This window comes from Aplidium turbinatum, chromosome 5 (genome assembly GCF_918807975.1).
Source record: "Aplidium turbinatum chromosome 5, kaAplTurb1.1, whole genome shotgun sequence".
NCBI classification, from domain to species: Eukaryota; Metazoa; Chordata; class Ascidiacea; order Aplousobranchia; family Polyclinidae; genus Aplidium; species Aplidium turbinatum.
Window position 1 is genome coordinate 37,321,870 of NC_137476.1, and position 23,712 is coordinate 37,345,581.

General features: G+C 35.8%; 3 protein-coding genes across 3 annotated transcripts; all 3 read left to right on the forward strand.

Moving 5' to 3' along the window:
* The first annotated feature begins 3,232 nt into the window (after positions 1 to 3,232).
* On the forward strand, positions 3,233 to 6,437 carry LOC145771266 (microfibril-associated glycoprotein 4-like). Its single transcript, XM_082583002.1, has 6 exons — positions 3,233 to 3,434; positions 3,908 to 4,044; positions 4,556 to 4,652; positions 5,177 to 5,273; positions 5,704 to 5,771; positions 6,087 to 6,437. The coding sequence occupies exons 1-6, from the start codon at positions 3,239 to 3,241 to the stop codon at positions 6,329 to 6,331; spliced, it is 840 nt and encodes a 279-aa protein (XP_082439128.1). The 5' UTR covers positions 3,233 to 3,238; the 3' UTR covers positions 6,332 to 6,437.
* A 2,557-nt stretch (positions 6,438 to 8,994) lies between these two features.
* Positions 8,995 to 13,264, forward strand: LOC145770632 (microfibril-associated glycoprotein 4-like). Its single transcript, XM_082582323.1, has 6 exons — positions 8,995 to 9,187; positions 9,985 to 10,121; positions 11,137 to 11,233; positions 11,408 to 11,504; positions 11,898 to 11,965; positions 12,454 to 13,264. Exons 1-6 carry the CDS (start codon positions 9,025 to 9,027, stop codon positions 12,699 to 12,701), a joined length of 810 nt encoding a protein of 269 aa, XP_082438449.1. The 5' UTR covers positions 8,995 to 9,024; the 3' UTR covers positions 12,702 to 13,264.
* A 3,079-nt stretch (positions 13,265 to 16,343) lies between these two features.
* On the forward strand, positions 16,344 to 20,389 carry LOC145771271 (angiopoietin-related protein 7-like). Its single transcript, XM_082583006.1, has 6 exons — positions 16,344 to 16,498; positions 17,124 to 17,260; positions 17,790 to 17,886; positions 18,399 to 18,495; positions 19,022 to 19,089; positions 19,841 to 20,389. The coding sequence occupies exons 1-6, from the start codon at positions 16,354 to 16,356 to the stop codon at positions 20,086 to 20,088; spliced, it is 792 nt and encodes a 263-aa protein (XP_082439132.1). The 5' UTR covers positions 16,344 to 16,353; the 3' UTR covers positions 20,089 to 20,389.
* Positions 20,390 to 23,712: the final 3,323 nt, after the last annotated feature.

Below are 23,712 nucleotides of genomic sequence, written 5' to 3' on the forward strand. Positions count from 1 at the left end.
TGTGCACGACTTCTCCATGTAAGAATACTCAACCTCTGAGGCCTGTGCACTGTGCAGTAGTGTTGATAGGAGCACCCAGAGGGTACTTTTGGACCCGGGTTCAGGATACTCCTAGGGTCCAGCAGCCTTTCCAATGGGCCCGGAAATTTTAAGAAACCACCGCGTATTTTTTGCATATTGTGCATTGTTTCAGAATTATCTTGATTTGAAGCCGAAGGATCTCATTGGCACCGGGCTAAATTATCCTCTCAACGGTCCTGTACCTATGTGTAAGATGTGAAGGAACCTTCGGTTAAAAGATAATATTATTTAGTTCCTGCTTAGGGATTTGTGCTTTTTTTAATACTTTCATAACTTATTTTTGTGCATTAGACCACCCTTTAAAATAGAGGCTAGCTATGAATGAAAAACCACAACATAAATCTTCAAAACTAACGTATTCGCTAATCCTGATACAGTCTTTACAGCTGCGTAGCACGGTAGGTATTTGGTTATGCAAAGACTAATAACGATGTAGCCTATTTCCTTGCATTTAACACACTTACCAAGAATGCTGTAGGCACAATTTAACATCCAATAAAAATTAAATATCAATTGACATCCATCCAATTATCATTTAATGTCTTTCCAAACGCAAAGTTGTGAGCTCTTCAGTGGTGTCGAACCCGCGCCCTTTCAAGCAACGAACCAGTGTTCTAACCACTCGGCTGTGCAAACTACACGGGCTTGATAATTTGAACACAGGTTGATGTCCCAAAGAAGAATTCCATTCCAGAATGCACTGTTTATTATCTTTACTGCATGTCAAGTAAAAAATGGATTCAGGGCCGTTGAGAAGGCAATTGTAACATCACATGCTGTGACATCATAGAATTCAAATGACAACATCTCAACAAGCAAAATCTGTCGTTCAATGCGCTTTTGGTTAGTTAGGTAACTGTAATAGCAAGCAAGGTATGTAGCTTATATGTTTTATGTTTTGGCCGTAGCAACGTCAACAGACGTACGTTAAATCAATGCGAAACTGCCCGGCATACTTATCAAAACCTTTGTCAGTCACACAAACCAACCAAAAAGATCCATTAGTACAGTAGTTTAGGTAGCAATAGATGATTGCCATGAACATGCAAAGCTCTACTTTTATTATACCAATGTCGTCATCACGTGTACAGCAGTAACAGCATCAACAGTGGGGCACTAGCTGGAGCTGACACGATATATTTATTTAAACTAATAGTTACGTCACTCTATAGATTGGCTTATTGTCGCATCTAGGTACACCCGGTGGTTAAAGATTTAGTTTAAGTGGATAATGAAGCTGCCAGTTTTGTTTTCATCTTCAAGTCTGTAAGTGTGTCGGCAAGATATATCTGCTTGTTCTTGAGCATTGTCAAATTGCGTTCTCTCAAACGTTGTACAAGAGCTCTTACTAGTCAGGCGTACAAACACCAGCTTGCGGATGATAGCAATAAAAAATCTATCCACTAGGTGGTAATGCTTGCATTGACTGACAAAAATGGTTTCGTTTCTAACACTAGTTGCTACGTTCATCTGATGAAATTGAAAGTAAAATTAACAACAAACAAGATGGTTTATTGCTTCACTGACGTTTCGCGCACCATGACAATGCGCATCCTCAGAGCGAATAACATACAAAATAAAATTTCACCAGGTTATATACTGCAGTGCGATTGCAGTTACTTTCAATTTCATCAGATGAACGTAGCAACTAGTGCTAAAAACGATAATTGTCCTGATGAACATCCAAACTTTTCAGTATTCAAAATGGTTTCACCAAAGTCACACTGCATCGCTTATCACAGCGCTGGAGATTTAATTAAAAAACTAAAACTTCGTTAGATTGAAGAAAACTTGCCACTGGGCTAGACGCACTATTCCTGTTCGTTTAAATTTTCTGCTCCAGTCCAAGATTCGAAATGCTATGAGTTTGACTAATCTTGCATAGTGGCGTTGACTCGGCAAAAACTTTAGAAAACCTTTAGTTAGTTGAACACTCCCTGAAGCTTGGGAGCAGTTCAGTTTGTTGATCTGTTAACGGATAAACAAAAATTTGCAAAAAACAAAAAAGTAAAAAATGAACGCAAACTAAATTATTTACCATTACCAATTTATTACCATAAAACAAGAGTCAAGTAATTATTTTTCCTTTTCAATAGTAAGTCAATGCTGAGAAAGGCAAGCACAAAGTATATCTTCTGGATCCTGTTTTTCAAGTTGAATTATAGGAACAGCCTTGGAATTTCTTGATGGGGACAGGTCAGAATCTTATTGAACATTTTGTCTCGTATTGCTAAGATGATTGATAGTACATTGAAGCAAATACTTGGATTGACTTTCTATTTCACCCCCTCTTCCCACATCGGAAAGGGCAACCATGGACATGATAAACCGTCAAATGTAGTGAACAAACCTTTCTGCTACTGTGACATTCATAAGTTGAATGTCACTGACAATAAAAGCTTTAAATCAATTATTACATTTTTCTACAGATGCAGAAAATCCAATAAGTTAGGCTGCATACTAATCTTGTTGTTTTAATAGTTTGGTGGAAATGCGATCACATAAATCTTTTTACGCATAAAATGAGGAATGTTATTGCGAGTTCTGGGAATTTTAATTTTGTTTGTTTATTTACGTGCAAGAAGCAAAAACTCCAAACTTTCTAATAAAACTTGGAGTCACTGACAGATTCAACCAGCTGGGTAAATTGACTGAATCAAATTCTGCTCAAGAAGCTTAAAAAAAAAAATCTGGCTGAAATGGAAAGTAAATAAATTGACATATGTTTGCTATTCCTCTACACCTGCAAATAGCAATGTGCTGTTTCTGACCGCAGACAGGAGAAAATTTGAAGTGCTTAAAATATTGTAATTATAAGACAAGTGTTAGAAATGTAATAAAACTATCAATAATTGCAGAAATTGTTCGTTATGTTAACGTTTGTATGGCGACTTTGCTTAAAATGAGGAGGTCCCAAAAATTCCACAGTGTAAGACTAGAAATCAGAAAAAACAATTTCACTATTGTAAATAAAGAAGTAGTAGAAATAAATTGATTATTACAAGTTAGGTATAAAGCACGTAGCCACACTACGCAAGTTCATATAGTCTGTGTTTATGATTTGCTTGATTGGGTAGATTGAGTGAAAAAAATTATTTTTTTACATGATTCTTTAAATCTATTATCTTTTTATTTTCTCTGAATTAAAATGAGGACAATGTACTTCAAACTATTTTTACGCAGATTATTCAAGATGGCGAAGAAATATAAAAAGCTATATTTGTTAGTACTGATGGTGGCAACGCTCATGCTCGGTGTGCTAACACAGAACAATACTGACTTATCAAGTGTAGAAAATAAAATTGACGAGTTAGAACTAGAACTGGAAGAATTGAAAGCTTATGTGGAAACAGGTATTGTGGTTTTAAGTCAAAAATAATTGTTCTAACATACATTTTAACACACATTTCTTTTATTGCTTTAGAGTCTGGAGTGAATAAATTTGGGTAGAAGATCATACTATAAAATGATCACAGTGGCCTCTTGTTCTTGTGAAAATGTTCATCAGATCTCGTCAGATAGGAGCTTCTGTCTGAAGAAGATATTCATTAAATCAACTTGCTATCTGAAAAGAGTTTGCCACTTCCAATATAATTGCTATGACGCTGATAAACAGAGTTTTGACAAAGGGCTGCCTCAAACTTTGTTTTGCTAAAAGATGTTGAACAGAAATTATAGAAGCATCAGCTTCTGTAGTTTGAGGCTGTTGAGTTTATTTTCGGCAGTATTCGCTGCTAAGAAGTTGGAAGCTTCTAAAATGTTCTTTTTGCTGTGATGTAGTTATTAAAAATGGTGATCCTTTAAACTTTTATATTTGTTGTACAAGTGAAGCCCACAGAACACTGCGACCACTTGAAGGAACAAGGATCAAAGGAGGATGGCCAATTCCACCTCCACATAAACGGGACTTTCATTCCAGTTTACTGCGAGTTTGAACACAACGACACCGCATTCAACTGGCTGGTTAGTAAGCAGCAGTATGTATCGTGATGTTTGACTATTACAAAACATAATAATAATATAAATAACGTTTGTTTTTTCATAGAGCTGTATCCAATGCGGATATGCGTTGCTCCTCAGTGCTTCACAAAACAGACAGTGTCAGTGCAGTCATATAGAGGCTCAACCGCAATAGGAGACGATGTTGTAAAATGTATAACCACAAAAACGAATTGCAACAAATCTGAAAAGTTATATAAGTCTTTGCAAGTGCAAAAGCCCGAAATTGAATCACCATCTTCAGCAAAGATGATTTTGGTCGTATCCAGGCTTGCTTTCGTTGGTTAAATATTTAGATTAAGTGAACGGAAAAGCAAAGAATTTAACCTGTGTATCAACTTTCGAACATCCCATCAACTTCCCTAATCAGAAACAGAAGTGTGCTCTGGAAAGGTGTCGAACCGGCAGATTTCGAGCTTTCTCTGCTTGGCTGCGATGATAAACTAAATCAAGAAACATCATTTTTCTTTTCTAGATCTTCCAACGGAGAATAAGTGATGACGTAGATTTCTATAGGAATTGGAAGAACTATACTGATGGGTTTGGAAATTTAACTACAAATTTCTGGCTTGGTTAGTAATTTATTCTTTTAAAATATAAAACAACAATTGCGCAATTATCTTGCAACTTAGCTGCAGCGAAACGATCTCTACAGTCTATGTTCTTGTTAATCATTTCTGCTTTGTGCTCAGAACACGTTAGACATTTTGGCTTTGTGAAACCACATGGAAATATATCTTTTTTTAAATTTGCTGCTGATGTTTTTATGAGATAAATTAGGCTCAAACCAACAAAATTAGTAATGCTATAACAATAAATGCTTTTAGTACTACAAAAAGTGTTCAGTGCCAAGCCTAAAACCTAAGAAGAACGAATTACATCACAATTAGTTACTTGTTCACCAGAAACTTTAACAGCCTATTTCAGTCTTATGAAATCACCAGAAGAAACTTATTCAAATATAATTCTATTTGAATAAGTTCCTTCTGATAATCCTGTTCAGTTCAAACAGGTTGTTAATGTTTTCAGTGAACTAGTAACTAGTTTTGATGATATTAGTATGCCATATGTTTAAAAGTCCACTAAATCTCTAAAGGTTTGGAAAACCTTCATTTGATAACCAGTACACGGCCTTATACATTGCGGGTGGACATGGTGGACTCAGATGGTAAACATTGCTATGCAGAATACACGTGAGCAATTATTTTATAATACTCATATGATTGGTAACGTCATGCAAGGGGTGAAAGAATGGACATGAAATACTAGTTGGAAGGAATGTGCGTTACATTATTAACAATGAGATTCAATTTATCACATATCCATATATATTTTGCTACTGTAAAGGCGGCTAAATAACCTTTCAATCATGCATCTTAGGTATTCCTCTGAAATTGTATATAGTCTTTCTGTCTGTTTGTGGATTGTTTTTACTCTGTAATTGTTATATGTACCTTATGAAATCAGACAATGAACAACTCTATCACAGTTATTCTTGTTGGCGTTTGGGAAGAACCGTTCTGCATTTGATTCTAAGCAGCAGATTAGTCGTTTTCTACATTAATTCAACGTCTGTGGATTTGTTTGTCATTATCACTACTTATAATAAGTTATTTGTTTCAGAGATTTTTTTATCGGTGACTCATCTGACAACTATCGGTTGAGTGTTGGTACTTACAGTGGCACAGCAGGTAAGAAACTCGATTTAATTTCTTTGTTTCACAGTCATAAAAGTTTCTTCGTATTCAACAGTTTAAAACATTCATTTTAAGTAGGAAAGTGGTTTTAATTGATATCATTCGTTTGGTTTTCTTATCATAAATATCATACTGAAACAGCGCATTGTCTAAAACAGCATCAAAAGTCATTTTGCAATCACACATGGCAACATTCAACTATTAAAGAACCACATTCATCTACAAACCACAAAAGCTTTGTCTCACATTTGGTAGCTCAATGGAATCTGCAAATTTCATAATTTTGTAACAGACTGATTTTATTTGCAGTTGACTCACTGGTATATCACAATGGGCTACCCTTTTCCACAGAAGACAAGGACAACGATAACTGGTCCGGTAATTGTGCTAAAGAGAACACGGGGGCCTGGTGGTACAATTCTTGCTATCGAGCAAATTTAAACGGAAAATACTTTGGAGCAGGGCAAAGGTCTTTCCAAGGGATAGTGTGGTTTAGTGTAGGGGGACTGCCTTACACAAAGCAAAGTGTGGAAATGAAAATGCGTCCAAGTTAGACTGACGCATCAACACTGAATCTTATGAAATTTTGCAAAAAAAATTTGATTTTGCATTTGTTTTGGTTATAAATTATCTTGATGTGAATACAAGTACATGGTTGTATATATTGTTGTCTCGTATTTATCAGAAAAGATTAAACGACACTTCGAGGACGTCAGTTCGATGCTCTTTGAAGGCACGCTACGGTGTCTCAAGCAAGACATTTGATGACACACTAATCGAAAACGAAGATTGGCTTACGTCTACTTGATATCGATTTTCAACCACCAAGCATTACTGTAAATGCATAAACCCAGACAGCAAATCAACCGCTTTTTGCATTGATTCAACGTCTGCAGACGATTTGCTTTTTGCGTATCAGCGATTATGTTGTGAAGCAAATCTGAACTCAAACATCAATGCGGGAAGATAAATGCTCAACTCCAAAGCTTTTCTTGGTAAGTCCTGAAATATCCAATAAAAGCGGATGAAAAAATGTAAAGACAAAGATAAACAGCAAAAATGTTTAGGTCAAACCCTTGTAATGTACACTTTTTCTTTTATAGAGTCTTTTACATTCGTTTGACCAAATATTTTGGTGTGACCAAACATTAGGCTACTACGATTGATTAAATATTACCTGATACGCGCAATCTTCACTCAAATTGAAATACAAAACTTTAAATATCGAGGTACTCAATTGCAAACTATAAGCGAATGATTTGTTAGATATGTAGGTTTAAAAAAAATAAAGATAGAGTTGGTCTGAATTTAGGCAATTGCAATATGAATTTAAAGTAGATATTTTCTTTTCTGCCTGCATGATGAAACTCTTCTAACTTACATTTCGTGTCAAATTCATGCCAAGCTACCCGGACTTTCTTAGCAAACTATGCGACTTTTTATTACATATTTATTGGCAACATAATCAAGAAAACAGTTTTAACATTATTCTATTCAATTTTTTACGTATTGAAAGAAAGCATGAAATGGAAACATTTGTTCCTTTCATTGTGATCTAGAAACTTCAGGGTAGGTGCTACTGGCAAGTCAGGTAGGCTACAGAGAGTCATCCGTTTCGCTATCCAATCTACAGTCGAAATATCTTTGAAAGACATAGTAAGAAATTTGTAGCATTGCATCGCTCTACAGTCTACAGGCTACCGAGAAACCAAAACTAAGTTGATCTAATCCATAAAGGGCAAATAATTTGCTCAAAATAAAAATAAAATATTGATAGATAAAATAGCAAGTTAATCAAAATCATTCATTAATAAAAATGTAGAAATAATAATAATAAGAAAAAAAAGAAGAACTGCACACATGGTTTGTAGTTAACCTAATAGAATTTCAAAACAGATCATGACTGTATGTTATCTCTAAAAGGACATCATGTGACGCAGAAAACGTCAGGAGGGCAACTTGCTTCAATGTAATGTTTATTCTCTGTAAACGTTAAAAACCTGATTACGTTACTCGGCTTCGTATGCTTGTGGTTCATCAAGACAAACTCTTTACCGAAGCTCTGGACAAAACATCCAATACATAGACTGGTACGGCACTAATCATTGGTAAGGTCAACCTTCTTCCTTGTATTGAAAGCAAGACAACATCGTAGTTTTCCACACATAGCAATTACTGATGTCTATACAACGAAGTGGTGGCCAAGCTTCAGCCAACTTCCGCTAGACGGTGATACAAAGTGGTTACTTACAATTATTTGACTTACTTTGGTAAAGCTTTGTATTAACAATTCTTTTTCTTCCCTCCGAATCAAATTAGTATGTGATGACAAGCACGAAACTATTTCAAATGTATATTTCTTAAAATGGGAAATAAATTCTTTGAATCTAAGTTAATTAAAGTTACAAACAAAATAGATGGAATTCTATCTCAAATAAGAAGATGATGAAAGTTTTATAAACCCGACATCTCGGCGCTACAAATTAAACAAACCAATAAATGACAAACAATTTTATTTGCTTACAATGGTTGGCAGCAACATGGACTTACTTTTTGCCATTCTAGACAGGTATTCACCGTCTCATCTAGCCCCGTGAAGAAGTCAGTCGCTTCTAATTGATGAAACGTCGAAACAAAAGCGGATTATCACTTTACACTTTGTGATAGTTCAGCTTAGTTTGCTCCAAAAATCTTATATTATATTATTTAATTGGCAATAAAGTATTTGACACTGAGCTCTTTTAGACATTGTTTATGTGTTGAGTTTTGTAACCTTGCTGATATTGCAACTTTGTTCCAGCGTCTTGGTCTTGAGTTCAATTCCCAAGCAGTCGATAGTTCTTGAAATAAAAGGTTGCACAATTATTTTTGACTGATGTTTCATTGTGTGGCAGTCAAACGGAAAGTTTAATGTTTAAGAGCGATTGAAAATTTTGTGATGAGACATGAATGTTTGAAAGAGCTGTATTAACGTATTGAAAATCATAATAGAGATATGGAAGCTACTAAGACGGTACTTCATTCAAAACAAAGTTTTTCAAAATAGTAAATAAGGTAAAACCTAATGTCTAAGTCTAAGGTAAAGGTGTATGTCAGGTTTGGGGTCGTGCTGAGGAATTTTTAATCCACAATAAACCTGACTCAAATAGACTAACTTCTTGTTTCCTAAGAATCAAAACAAATCTAATCTAAAACACTTCCTGAGAAGTGATTCCGTTAACCTTTGTTTTTCAGTCATGGATCAAAAATGAGTTTCGTAATAGAAATGTCACCAGCTTTACTGGCAATACTATGTCTTTGTGGGATCGCCTCTGGCCAGGAAGAGGTTGCATTCGCAGTGAACAAGCTTGAAATGGATGTAATTAAGCTGGAAAAGAAGATGGATGAACTGAGGACATTCATCATGGAAGGTGATCACTTGTTTGGTTGGGTGTAAAGTAGATCATTTCTCACTGAGAACATCAGCAAATACATAGTTGTACTGATGAGTAAAAACTACTATGGTACAAGATGTTATAAAGTGTACGCTCTTTGTTTATAAACAGGTCTTCTTATTGTTACGGTATTGCTGCTAAGTAGTTTAAAAAGAGCCTGAAAGCAAACATCTGCACAGCTACGCTATTTTACCAAGCTACAGTACATTGAATGTAAAATGATTTAAGTATAACCTTTCTAAAATAACGGTTAACAGGGAAGGTAGTGTTTCTCAGCAGTCGAGTTTAGAAAGAATTGACAACGATAGACGCGTGTTTCGCTCATGAGGCTGGGCTCATCAGTATCGCACCACTAATTCATGCCACATAGTTCTCAACCGATGCTTTTGTCAGTCAATTGAATCTTGACCTTTATGAAAAAAAAACATCTAAGCTAACTTTTGCCGAGGATATGCATTTTATTTCCATAAAGCTAAGGATTCAATTGACTGACAAAATCAGCGGTTGAGAATTAGCGGTGCGATACTGATGAACCCAGCCTCATGGGCGAAACACGTGTATATCGCTGTCGATTCTTGCTACAATCGACTGCCGAGAACATATGTTATTGGAAAAATTCTTGATGGCAATTGTGGAGGCTACAAGGTATGGTTAGCAAAACACACTGCTCGTTGTTCTATAGTGAGTAGTCAGGTAGTGCTGACGCCAGGAAGGTCGCTCTTTCTCAACAAGAAAGTAATTTTATCTAATATGAAGCTTTTAATTGTTACTAGTGACACCTAACGGAGACTGTGACCAGCAATACAACAAAGGGAGCAGATCGGACGGAATATTCTTCCTACCCTACATCGGCCATCTTGTCAAAATATACTGTCAGTTTGAATACCAAAATTCAAATCATAGTTGGATGGTGAGTAATCCATTGAGATCATCTGGTTCTTGACAGGTGTTACATGAATGACATGATGTCTTGATATATTTGAAAATTCTTCTTTTGATTAACGTTGTTTTATTTTCTCCATCAAAATTAACCAAACCGCTGTTGACATACAAATGTATTCAATCAATCAATTTTTATATTATCAATATGATCAATACAATAGAAAAGTGCACAATGTCAAACAAAAACTCAAGCAAAACTATTTAAATCCGAATATAGTTTCTATTCTCCGAAGAAACTTTAACAGTGTACATCAACGTCATCGTTAACGTCATCATCAACGTCATCGTCAACGTCATCGTTATCGTCAACATCAATATCAATGTTAAAATTCGTTATTCATGATTCATCATTTTCAGTCAGTGGTAGCCCATTACTGAGCGAAGGCCTTCCACCTTTTTGTCAACCCAGTCGATCGTGTGTTTTGTATACAAGTTTGTTGTTCCACATTCTTTGTCAATGTCGTCTCTCCATCCCATTTTTGGACTTTCCTCGTTTGCGATTGTTTTCCCAGGGTGTCCAAATTGGTAATTTGTTGGTCTATCTGTTGTTCTCATGTCTTTATATATGACCTGCCCATGACCAGATTATAAGAATTATGTTATGGCTGTTCACTTCAGATTATAACAATTATGTCGTGAGCAAAACGCAAACGATTGATGTATTTACCGTCTATATTGTTTTTTGTTCTTCTAAAATAAGTTGTTTAAAAATTTCTTTCAGGGCTGCAGTAATTTTCTAGATATTGTGTCACTTTGACGTTCTCTTTTCTGAATTGATACAAATAGTTTGGAATCTTTATGCAATCCAATCATGAACAACGATTTCACCCCCTGTTAAAACATTGGATGAAATGTCATAATTTTATATGAATAAGAACATTTTGAAGATTTTTTTTCAAGGGTAAAACAGATTCCTAATGTTTTTTGACAATTGCATTTTATACTGATCTGTATAGTTGTGCATTGTGACGTATTGCATACAGGTAATTCAACGACGTGGTTCTGGAGACATAGATTTCTACAGAGATTGGAATAATTACACAGAAGGATTCGGTGACTTAGAAGGAGAATTTTGGTTTGGTAAGATATGTAAAAGCTTGCAGTATATCAAACTAATTGACATTTTCTAATATCTGGGTTTAAGTGATGTTTCAAACTGGGTTATTATTTGGAAGTATGAGCTACTGTACATTTGTTTAGAGTACGTGTAAACTATCACTGCAATCAGCGTATTAAGAACAAACTATGTTCTAGGTTTGAGACATCTGAATGACTTGACAGGATCTAAAGCTCACATACTTCGAGTGGATTTGGAGGATTTTGACGGCAACACTGCCTACGCTGAGTACAGGTGAGTTTGATGTCAATAGAGTAGCATGTCATTGTTTGAAAAAGAAGTCCGCCCCAATAGCTCAGTTGATTATGCTCTGGACTTTGTGCGCGAGGAAACTTCAACATCAAGAGATACTAGTTCAACTTTCGAGGTGTACACTTGAGCAACTCATTTCATGACTGCTCTCCATTCAGCTGCACGAAGTGAATGGAACACTTTGCAGACAACATTAATCTGTCAATTTCAGTAACTTGCCTGTATCGCGGGTTTAAAGTCTCAACAAGTATTTAAAACTGCCACGATTCTCCTTCAAAGGCTTTCGCAGTCTAAGGATAATACTTCAAATCAATTCCAGGAAACAAGATTTGAAGTAGAAATGCCATAATAACAATACAATTATGGATGTTTCAGTGCGTTTCGTGTGATGGGACCTGACACAAAATATCGGTTGTCAATTAGTGGATACAGTGGAACTGCCGGTAAGATTAATCATTGTTCTTTCTTATCACCTTCATCACATCTATAAAAACAAACTAATGCTACAAATCTGTCCAGAAAGTAGAAATGAATATTAGAGTTTTATCGTTTTGTTTTTTAAACAACAATAATCTTTCTGACAATGGCCTTGAATTTTGCGTGTCAATTATACATGAGATAATCTTTTGTAATTCAATGCTTGAGCATAGCGGCATTTAGTGGCATTTTAGCTTGAGCGGCATGCACTCGCATAATTTCCCGGCAACACTTCAACTTCAACAATCGGAAACTTCACTCTGTCAATCTCGGTGACCGGGCTTGCGTCAGTGATTCAAAGCCTCTACAAGTATGCAAAACTGCCAGGATTAAGCTCTGCAAGACACTTTCCCAGTCCGAGGATAAAGATTCAAATCAATTAAAAAAAAATGAATCATAGACGCAGCATTGTTATCTCTCAATGCAATTTTTCCACTTAATCTTGTTTTGGCAGGAGATTCTTTGACAATGCAAGACGGTTATGGCTTCTCAACGTACGACCAAGACAATGATGTTTGGGAGCAAAACTGTCCGGAGGAAAGAGGTGGTGCTTGGTGGTACAAGTCATGCAGCTTCTCCAACCTCAATGGAAGATATTATGAAGACGGAGAGATACATTTTCAAGGGATTTTTTGGTTTTATTGGAAAATTAGCGCGTATTCCGTAAAATGGGCAGAGATGAAAATGAGACCTGCCCCTTAAAAATTACAAGTTTTCTATTGGAATTCCCTTGCACCTAACTGCAATGAAGCATTCATTCAACACCACTACGTTTCACATGCAATCACACTGAGAACTATAATATAAATACAAACATATAATTAATATGTTCGCATTTTTGTATTTAGAGCAACTCATGCTGTTGAAAGCAGAGGCTGAGTGTGATCATTTTGTTGGAGGTTTACTTTTTTCTAGTGTATCGTCTACTTGAAATTATCTGGCCGTTCCCTTTTCCTGGTTGGTACCTCGCCCTCTACTTTCCTGATCTTGTTACCCTCCTCATATTTCTGATCTTCTGATCTTTTTGGTAGTTCCAACCAGCTGGTTAGTGGTTAGCTGATAGCTCTGGACGGTCTGTGCTCTTAGCTGATCCCGACACAGCATCGTATAAGCTGAAAACAATGAACGAATGAAGTGTTGTGCCCATCTTACAGACAAAGTTGTTCATTGTATTAAAAAAAGCGTCTGCATCTTTATTTGTTTTTATTGCATGTGCTGTTGTGGAAATGTTTTGTGTTACATAAATAAAATTACTGATGAAATTGTTTGATTCTCTTTGATTGACCTACAATATAAGATTGCAATACAATTCAAATAAAAACAAGGAAATTATTTATCCTAATCTTTCAACGTGAAGTGGGTGTGAAAAGTTTGATATCTTGCATTGATAAAACTTAAATTAATAATTAATCGGATGCAAGTGAAACTTTTTCACTACTTTGTATACAGCAAGGATGCCAGATCAGCATGCTTTTAGAAAGCATAAGGTTAGCAACTCACCGATCTAATAACTCAACCAGCTATCAATTTTTTTTTACATTGATTCAACGTACATAGGGAACTAAGATGTTTAGTATTTTTGTGTAAGAATTCTCTGAAGGGTTGGCTTCAATATCCATTGAACAATTTACACCATAATAATAACAACCACTTTCATTTTGCGCTTGTCGAGATATCATGTAGTGCAGGGGCGGGCGGCCTTTTTAACACAAGGGCCAGCTCGAAAAATGTAATGCTGTCAGGAGGGCCGCACATCAAATAAACACTAATTCATATTTTCGAAATTGTGTAAATCGAGATGAAAATTCCTCACGCAACACTGCCACTCTTCGAGCATAACCATCCAAGCTCTCATTACTGCCATCAAAGACACCTTTTAATGTAGGAAAATGGTCCATTTTGTGTTCATAATATAAAATAATTTTTTGTGTTCATAAATAAAATAATCTGGAAGAAGATGAAGGGCCGCAAAAAAAATGAAAAAAGGCCACTTGTGGCCCCCAGGCCGCACGTTGCTGACTCCTGATGTGGTGTGTGATAGCTGATCAGTTACAACACACCAGATAACTGGAAGCTTTTTTCTGCGGTGTTAGGTTTAAACTATCGGACATTCTGTAACTAACTTTCTTCATAACGCTCAATCTCACGTAACTTTCATCAGCTTATCCTTACCTCTGTGTGACAAACTTCATACATTTTTCAAGGCATCACTTTGTTGTGCGACCTGCCTTTACCAAATCAATTGAAAGCCGGGAAATGTTTTGCATTCATCGAACCAAATTTCCTAAATTTGACATGCCTTTGTCTCTTGTCAAAGGATGGTCGAGTGCTCTTGAGAGATGTCAATATGAAGCATTTTCGAGCGTCGTGCAAACACCCCACCACTCGACAACATTGAAAAAAATCAATTTTAATGTTTTGTACTTTATTTTCAATGTTAATGATATATAGATATAGAGTTAACACTAGGATTACCAAGGTGTCCTATAGGACATCGGGTCTTCTTTAATCTGCAATTGTCGCTTCGGATTAAAAGCTTTTCTTCTGAAATTTCTTGACTTTTAACAAACTTTAGTTGACATAATGTTACCGTGTTGCCCGAATTCCAAGAATATTTTTTCAAGAAATTATACCGCATTGTTGATTTCATACCCTAGAATTACCACGGTGTCCTATAGGACACCAGAAAGCATTTTGCACTGTATTGGCTTAATAACCTTATTTTAAATCTAAATCTCTTTTGCTATCCATAGCTGCCTGTCGAAACTAACTCATTATGACGCAACAGCAAGTCTTTGATTTGTAACACAGCCACAGCAAGGTTTTTACGTTTACATTTCACACACTATAGTACCTATGTAAAGTACCAACCAAAAGCTAAACAACAGTCTGTCTGTTATCCACCATGCATTCTACGCCAGATGTGGACACCACCACGGCTGCCAAAAAGCCATATGTGTCGGTTTCTACAATGAGAACAAAGTCGGCGTCGACGTTTTTGATCAAATGGCTTGTTCGTACAATATATACGCGATCAGTTTCCAGGAGGTGGCCATTATGGGGTAACATCCTCGATCTCGATATATAGCGGCAATCAACGCATGTGCCCGTTTTATAAAGTCGATTGGAAACCATATATTACGAAGGGACTTTATACTCGAACTCATTGAATGTTTGTACCACCAACTACAAAACAACACAACTATTGTCATGACACCTGGGTCAAGAAAACGCAGGGAATGCTATAGAAGAGGCTATAACAATGCAACGACATTTACGTGTTTCAAGTGTCAGAATCCTACACGTGGAAAGTGTTCGCAGAATGATTCAAAAGTTGTTTTTGTGAAATTCAGCGAGTGAAATTCGTTTGTGATGCAGATAATAGTTAAAACACTAGCAGTTAGACAGAAAAACGATGTCTTACTGAAGGTGTCCTATAGAACACCGTGGTAATTCTAAGGTGTAAAAAATCCCGGTAATTCTAGTGTTAATTTGCAGTACAGTCTTTCAATCTGAAAGGTCATGGACGACACAAAAATTCATTAACCTTTGCAACACATTTTTCCATCCAGAGTGCAGACAATTAAATTGGTTTTGTGGAATTTTTACAAGAGCCTCCACTAATCGTTTGAGTTGTTGCTTCTAACGACAGACTCTATTTTTATTTGTTGTTTATTGCTGGCTGCCATTTCACTGTTTAATTCAAAACTAAGTCGGAACTAATGAGGTGCAGTGAGTGTTGCAATTGCATTGAAGTGAAAGAGTAAACAATGACAGATGTCGTGTTGTTAATTGATTTGATTTGCCTAGACAAAAACATATGAATTTGTTTTTCAATTTTTTATGCATGTATCCTAATTAACAAAAAGGGAAAATATAATTAATTTTCATGATGTTAAGGAAATTAGAACCTACCTGGTAACTATAAAAACAAAAATTTGTTTACACAAAATGAACCAAGTTTTTTAGAAGAATCGCTTAGGTTGGCGGAGCTTTCTTTACACTATGTTAGATGTTAGAACTTTATTTAATCCTAAAAAGCGTTTTTATGAATTGAATATTAGCGCAATTCGAATAAAAAGCGACCAAAAAAAGCATAAAGAGATCACAAATTCCAAGGTCTGCAAAATGTAAACTATTAAATGTTAAGACAGTTCAAATGTGAAAATATTTTAGTATGGTTACAGTTTAATGAATCACGACGATGATTTGTGCTAAACGTCAATTAGAGCATTTGAAATCTAATTTTGGGAGTTCAAGACTCTCCAATATTCAAAGATATCTATGAAAGAAGTGAGGAAAACATTGCAGGATTAAAATAACACTCTAAGTGCTTTCAGGACGTGTTAAGGAAATGTTCAGATTTTTAATAGTGATTCTACTGCTTGTTCCTATTTGCCTTGGTCAAGACGAAGTTGAATATGCGATAAACAACTTGGACAGTAATGTGGCTGCACTCGAAATTAAGCTCGATGAATTGAGAGCGTTTATAAAAGAAGGTAATATATTCAACATTTCGGAAGTTTTCGATTATCCTACTTGAATTCTCCTTCTTCCTCTTTTTCTTCTTCAGATATTATTCCCACTTCGAGTGAGGTCACCAGTGCAGATTGCAGTTTTCAACATCACTCTGTCAAGAGAATATTTCTTTTTTACTCTTACTAGTTCCATGTCTTCTGGCGTACAGTCTCCATTTTTTGAGTATTCACCTAAACAACTTGAATATGTATCTGAATATTATATAATTGTCCCTGAATATATTTTGTTAAGTCTTTCTCTTAGTCTGTATTCCAACTATATGTCTGTTTTTCAAAGTGTACAGGTGTTCAATGAAAACACCCTTGAGCTGGTTGAAATTACAGCTCACAAGAAACTGAACGGATGCTTACTTCGAAAGAACGTCGGATTGACACCGCTCCAGAGCACGCGGCCGTGCTTCGGCAAGACGCTCAATGACATGCCAAGTTGAGATGGAGCTAACTCCATCAGTACATGTCTATTCCCTGTTTTGTATTGTCTGATGTCTTGCATCTATAATCACAGTATACTGTATGTTGTCACAATGACTGTGAACTGTCACAATGACAAATAAACAGCAGTGGTCATGACATTTATTATTTCTAGTTACACCAAATGGAGATTGTGACAAGCAATACAGACAGGGCGCTAGATCCGACGGGGTATATTTTCTGCCTTACATTGGTAATACTGTATCTATCTTCTGTCAGCTTAATTATCAAAATTCTGGATACAATTGGATGGTAAGTTTGCATTTGATCACAAAAATAGTTTATTTTACAAAAACTGTTATGAGATTATTGGTTATTCTTTGATAACCAACCTCACCTCAACACAATTAAAACGGGGTAACACTGGAACACATTTTCAATGATCTAGCAATTCTCTAGTGATGCGTACAAGGTAAGTTCGACTTTTAAGGAAGATCGTGGGCCAGGCCTACTCAGTGGTGAAAAATTACTGCCAAAGAAGGGTGAAGTTGGCGGTTAATTTATAGAATTCAACATTGATAGAACAGTTTTAGGGTGAAATCTGGCCGATGGATGAGATAATTCAAGTCTTTTTTTTATCATGGCCAGACAATACAGATTGCAAAACCAAATGCTCAAACCTTTGTTGGGAATAATCGGTGTAGGAAATTTCCATATTTTTCTTCTTCTGATTATTCGGTTGGCTACTACTACGACCGAAGGAATAGTGACTTTCCAGATGGAAGTGTAATTTTTTTCATGTAAGAAGAAAGTAAATGTTATAACAATTTGCAATATACAGGTTTTTCAACGACGTACAAGCGATGCTATGGATTTTTATAGAAACTGGGCAAACTACACAGAAGGTTTTGGCAGCCCAAATGGAGATTTTTGGTTTGGTGAGTGTACACTGTACATACAGTAGTTATATTATTGACATTGTTTACACAAAACTCATTTATGTAAACATTTTATAAAACAATTTATCTTCACTTTTTTGCTTGTTTTTTTATTCGAGGTTTTTAAGCCTACAATAAATTGAATTCGAAATTGCAACAGACTTGAGAAACGGCTTGCAGTAATCATTTTAACCGTCTTGAGATACGTTTCTGAATTATAGTAGATCACAGAAGTTTGATAATGAAAGCTCACAATAACAGGTGTAAAAGGTAAAAGTGAGTTTTATACTTGCTCAAAGCATCGTGAGATGAGAAGATTAGGTTCTCATTGTGCTAAGCCTTTGTCACTAACGAAGGTAGGGTGGCCACTCTCCTTCTCTCGGCGGTGTTTTTCAACAACCAGCGGAAGTCGGCGTCGAACAAAGATTTCATGATTAAAAATCAAACGCCTGTCCGCTGCGCCATCTTACTGCGTCAATAAAAGGTGTACCGAAATAAATATTGTCTATTAGGTTTATCTCATCTCTACGAATTGGCGGGGCACAAAAGACACGTACTACGTGTAGATATGGAAGATTTTGATGGCAACATTGCTTACGCCGAATACAAGTGAGTGTAGTACATATTGCTTAAAATTTATTTGTTCTTGTTTACACTGTGCATAGCTTCGCATTAGTTTTTTGTGCAAATTGAAGTTGTTTATTGACTTTCTATTGCATTGTAGGCTACGTTTAGAAACAAAATTGCAATAAATACTTAACTTAAACAAACCAAACCAACAATTCAGTTATCTCAACAGCATTTGACTACCTACCTCAGTATGACTAAAGATTAATTTAAAAAGTGACCAAATGAGATTTTACTTTATTTGAAAAGTTTTTCTTCAATTTCTTATTTTAATTTGGAAAAAATGCAAATGTCCACTTTTCACTTACATTTATTTCACAATTGGACAACATTTCATGTTAAAGAAAATATGAATATTTGAAACCACTTTTATCAAACAAACAATTGGTGTCTGTGATTTCGCAATTATTTTTTCAATTCACGTTATGAAATCTCTAAGTTTGAATAAAATAATATAAAGAAAAACGTATTCATACTGCAAGTTTCAAATACGTCGTGTATTTTGCAGGACTTTTTACATTGGTGCACCAGATACTAATTATAAATTGACAGTCAGTGGATACAGTGGAACGGCAGGTAACGTTTGTGTGGAGTAAAATGATTGTAAATTATTTTTTGTTGGGTTTTCAAATCGGCTGCATAGCCCAGTGGCGAGAAAGCTGGTACGAAGGTAAAAAAGCCGTTGGTTCAAGACCACTTCAATGTACCGCAACACATTGAAAGTGAAAATAAAAATTGAATTTCTTGCATTCATTTTTACTTTTTCTAAATCCTTACCCAACACACAAACGACTCAAGTTGGACGTGTCAATACAGTTGTATCATTCTGCTAAATGAAATCTATTCACTTAATCACTTTTTGTAGATGCCATAACTTAGAATCAGTAGAAAACATGCAGGCTACAAAGTATCGATTTGAGCAGACACAAACCCAGGGAATTTATAATGGAGCAAGATTTTATATCACTTAGTACAGTAAACTACGTACAGTAGCTAACCGTCGCTTATCTCAATTACCGGTAATCATTTTCGTTGCTATTTTTTTCCTTACCTGGCGATCTTCAAAGCAGTTCAGTTTGTAAAACTTTTTGACCATCTCAACAAAAAGTGCTTGGCAAAATATAAAGGTTAGGAAACAGGTAGAAGCGTTAAAACGTGTAAATTAATCTATGCTTGAAACAAATATAAGGTAGCAAGTTAAAATATTTTACAAGGTTTAAACACTTTCATCTTTCATTTGTAGGATAATTTAACACAAAGGAACTTTAAAACTGGTATTTAGATCTAAGAATTAAGATGCTTGGGATATTAGTTTTTGTTATTTTAGGTGATTCTTTGATCTCACAAAACTCGTACGGGTTTTCCACACATGATCAGGATAATGATGCCTGGGATCAGGACTGTGCTGCATCTAGAGGAGGAGCTTGGTGGTACAAGTCGTGCACATTTGCTAATTTAAATGGAAAGTACTATAATGACGGCACAATACATTTTGAAGGGATCTTTTGGTACCACTGGAAAGATAGCGCCTATTCCTTGAAATGGGTGGAAATGAAGATGAGGCCATCAGTTTAAAAAATTGTGAAAAGTCTTCTTTGCGTTTTTAAGGTTTTATCTTTTGTAACAGTTTTTCTTAAATTCTTTCAACTTACTAACATAAATATTCATCAGTTCAATAATCTTTAATCCCAGTTCTGAAGAATAATATGACCGATTTACAATTACAATTGCCTAGTGCTTCTCCCTGCTCACGCATTAACAACAAAGTGTTAAAAGCTCGGAAGGTGAACCGTTCAATTGTACTTTTGCCGTTTTCACAATGTTTAATAAAATGTGGTGTTGTTGAACCTTAATAAACAAATATTCTAATGGCTACTTGAAATATTATTGTGAAAAATTATTGTGTGTCACGCCTTCTTTCTATCTCTTACCAGGAAAAAGATTTGGAAAGGTTCAATGACATATTTTAATGGGTTATAACCGAAAAGCAGTCAATTAAATGTCGAATAGTTCTACTAGTGAAATGATATATATAAACGCTTGAAGTACTCCAACGAATGGTTCACCACTTCCAGCAATTAATCAAAGTAACAGTAAACAGCAATAGATTCCAACGCTTGCGGCTTTTGATCGAGTTTAACGTGATCCACTCACAGCTTCTCATACGATTCTAATTTCAATCAGAAATTGTATTAGCATTAACTTTGCTTTACTCGTACTCAATACTTCAACTCTTGATCAACAGTAATGTTTGCATCTATTAACAACTGCTACTACTACAACAATGATCTCTCATCACCAACTCATCATAATAATCAACTCATCATAATAATATTACGCAAATTACACCACTATTTATAAAAGGTTTTTCGGTATAGTAACTTCGAGAAGGTTACGCAATGTTACATCATAGGACTCATGGTTCTGTCAAGTTGCACTAAATCGTAAACAAGCCAAAGTTTCTAGATTGTCACTTAGGGAAAATGCTTCTAGAAAATACATTACATAATAATGATTTCGCAATCAGAGATCCATTGGTAAACATCCTTGTGACATCATGACAAACGATATTTGGTGATTGAGAAAACAACAGAATGTTCGAGGTTCGCATCTTACAGAATGGTCCAGAACTACGTTATATCGCGAGCAAAGGTTACTTCAGGTCATAACCGATAATAACACATCGCACCAGAATTTTACAATCAAAACAACACGCTCGTTGAAGACACAGAGCAGTCCATCGCGAGGCCTTGCATATTGATTGTGACATTGTGTTAAGAAATACCTAAACGGTTTTCACTTCTGACTTTTCCAAAATCTAAAGCAACAAAATGCAAAGTGCTATTAATAATTTTTTTTATTCAGAAATGAAAAGAATGAGGTGACAAATACGTTAACGCTTTTATTGCCAAATGCTTCATATGAATAGCCAACATGCTCAATTTCATATATTTCCAAAAAAGTAGATCAAAAGTGTTTCTCTACACTAAATTCAAAGTCACATCAAGAAAATCGGTTTCAGTTAGGCCAGTTTCCACATTAATACTTAAAGCCATGTTATTTAAATGATTGAATAACACTGTTTCGCAGACGATCACGTTTTGGGCTAGATAAATAACATAAATAGCCAGGCCATCAACACGATACAACCCACGCATCTTTCTGTCAAAAAAAAAAGAAAGTTTGTCCAAAAGAAACAAACCAAACAACTTGCAAACCTAATTGTATTAGTTGTATAATTATAAATTATAGACTGTATTAAATACATAAAGCTTACATCTATGTGTTTATAACTTAGAAACATTTAATCAAACTCTAACTTGTGAAGATAAACATACAAAGCCAAGTAACAATAGTGGCATTTAGCATATTATTATAAACACATATACAGTACAAGAAACAGAGTCACAAAAAAATAATTTGAAACACAACAACGTCAAGATTGAGTTGTATTTACTCAACTATGAATACAACGGTCAAGGTTAGATGTACTTTATAAGCAGCAAATATTAAATATAGTACGGTCAAATAAGCTAAACATCTGATTAGTTACTCAAGAATCAGTTTATGCAAAGTTTATCTGTGGATCATCAATCAAAGATTAAAATTAGCAATTTACGGTTAGTACCCAGAGAAAAAAGTTAGTTCCTGGAATAACATGCTTAATTGGCAATTTTCTTCCTCGGTTAATGATCCATTTCTGGGGCAAATTTATCTGTCATAGCCTCGCACTGTAAGTGATACTTCTGAACAACGAAACCTTAACATCACACGCTAGAATTAAAGTCGAAAACTACTGTACACACAAGTGACACAACTGAACAGAAGAAATCACATGATGGTGCAATACAATCAAAATTTGCCAACCTAATTAACCAGGGTACGAAGCGCACAATGATTGGCAGTCATATTATTGTTTGTTTATTGCGATTTTATGGAAAAGATCCCACACTCAGTAATATAGCTTTGGGGAATGAAAACAATCAGGTTATCCTCATACTCAGCCTTCGGCATCAACGAGAGTAGAATGGCCAGTTTCCTTCTCTCGACCGCTTTTCCTTCAGCGCTTATGTCCACTCAATTTATAACATTCTGGGTAGAAGTGAGCTATAATTATTAACTTTAAATTCTTATTCTTGCCGGAAGTCGAACCAGGTTTGAGCTATTGAAAAGACAAAGTCTTATCCGCTGCGTCATCTCACTACCATCCCACCTCCAGCCTACCACCAGCCCACCCCTAGCCTACCGTCAGCCCATCACATGCGCCATTACCGAGTTTTATCCCATTCAAGCAAGTCTTCCAAGGTTTTGGTTTGTGGTTTTGCTATAATTTATGTCTGGATATGATCATTGATTGATTGATGGGTACACTGTCGTGACAGATTGCAAATGAACAAGCACAAGCTGCAAATGCGATCCGCAATTTAAATTTCATGCGTAGGCTACGATTCAAGTTAAAGGTTTTCTCTAATCCATCAAAAGCTGATTAACAAACCGATGTACGTCAGGTTAGTGTAGCTGCTGGACATTTAAAAACCTCTAAATAAACTCAAAGAAACTTCCGTGACTTACTTTGTATATTTAGATATTGCACATAGCTCGCAGCTCCGGCAGTTTAGCACTTTGGCAAGATGGGTGAAAGTACCCAAATGGGGTTCCTTGCGTACCACAAATGGAAAAGTTACCCCGCTGCGTTACTTAGGCCTAAATAGTAATAAGAGGTTCCTTTCTGGTGTACGATTTACTGCACAGAAAATACCTTATTGTTAAAGCACTGGCGTCCTGTCTGCAGTTAATTCCCGTATTAAATAAGTTTAGCATTTTCATGTTAGTTACATATTTGTTCATTTATAGTCTTCTGTTTAAAGCAAAAACATGAGCAAAAACAAGAATAATGTGCTTGCTGGGGACTAATCAGAGTGTGCTGAAGTGAATGTTTGGACTGGAAAAACTGGATCAAAATACAAATAATCACATTAGAGGACTCCTCAACGTAGGAGGAGTCTCATTAAGACAGTATTGTCGAAAGTCTGTTGTTGAAACATGAAAAGAAAAACAAAAATACCAACTGAAACTTAATGCTATCTGGACGAAGACGGCCCAGCAACAAGTGACTGGCCTCGATCGGCCGGGACATTGGGACACTAGCGACCGCAAGTGTTGAGAAAGTCGGATCATAACGAACGCGAAGGGAAACCC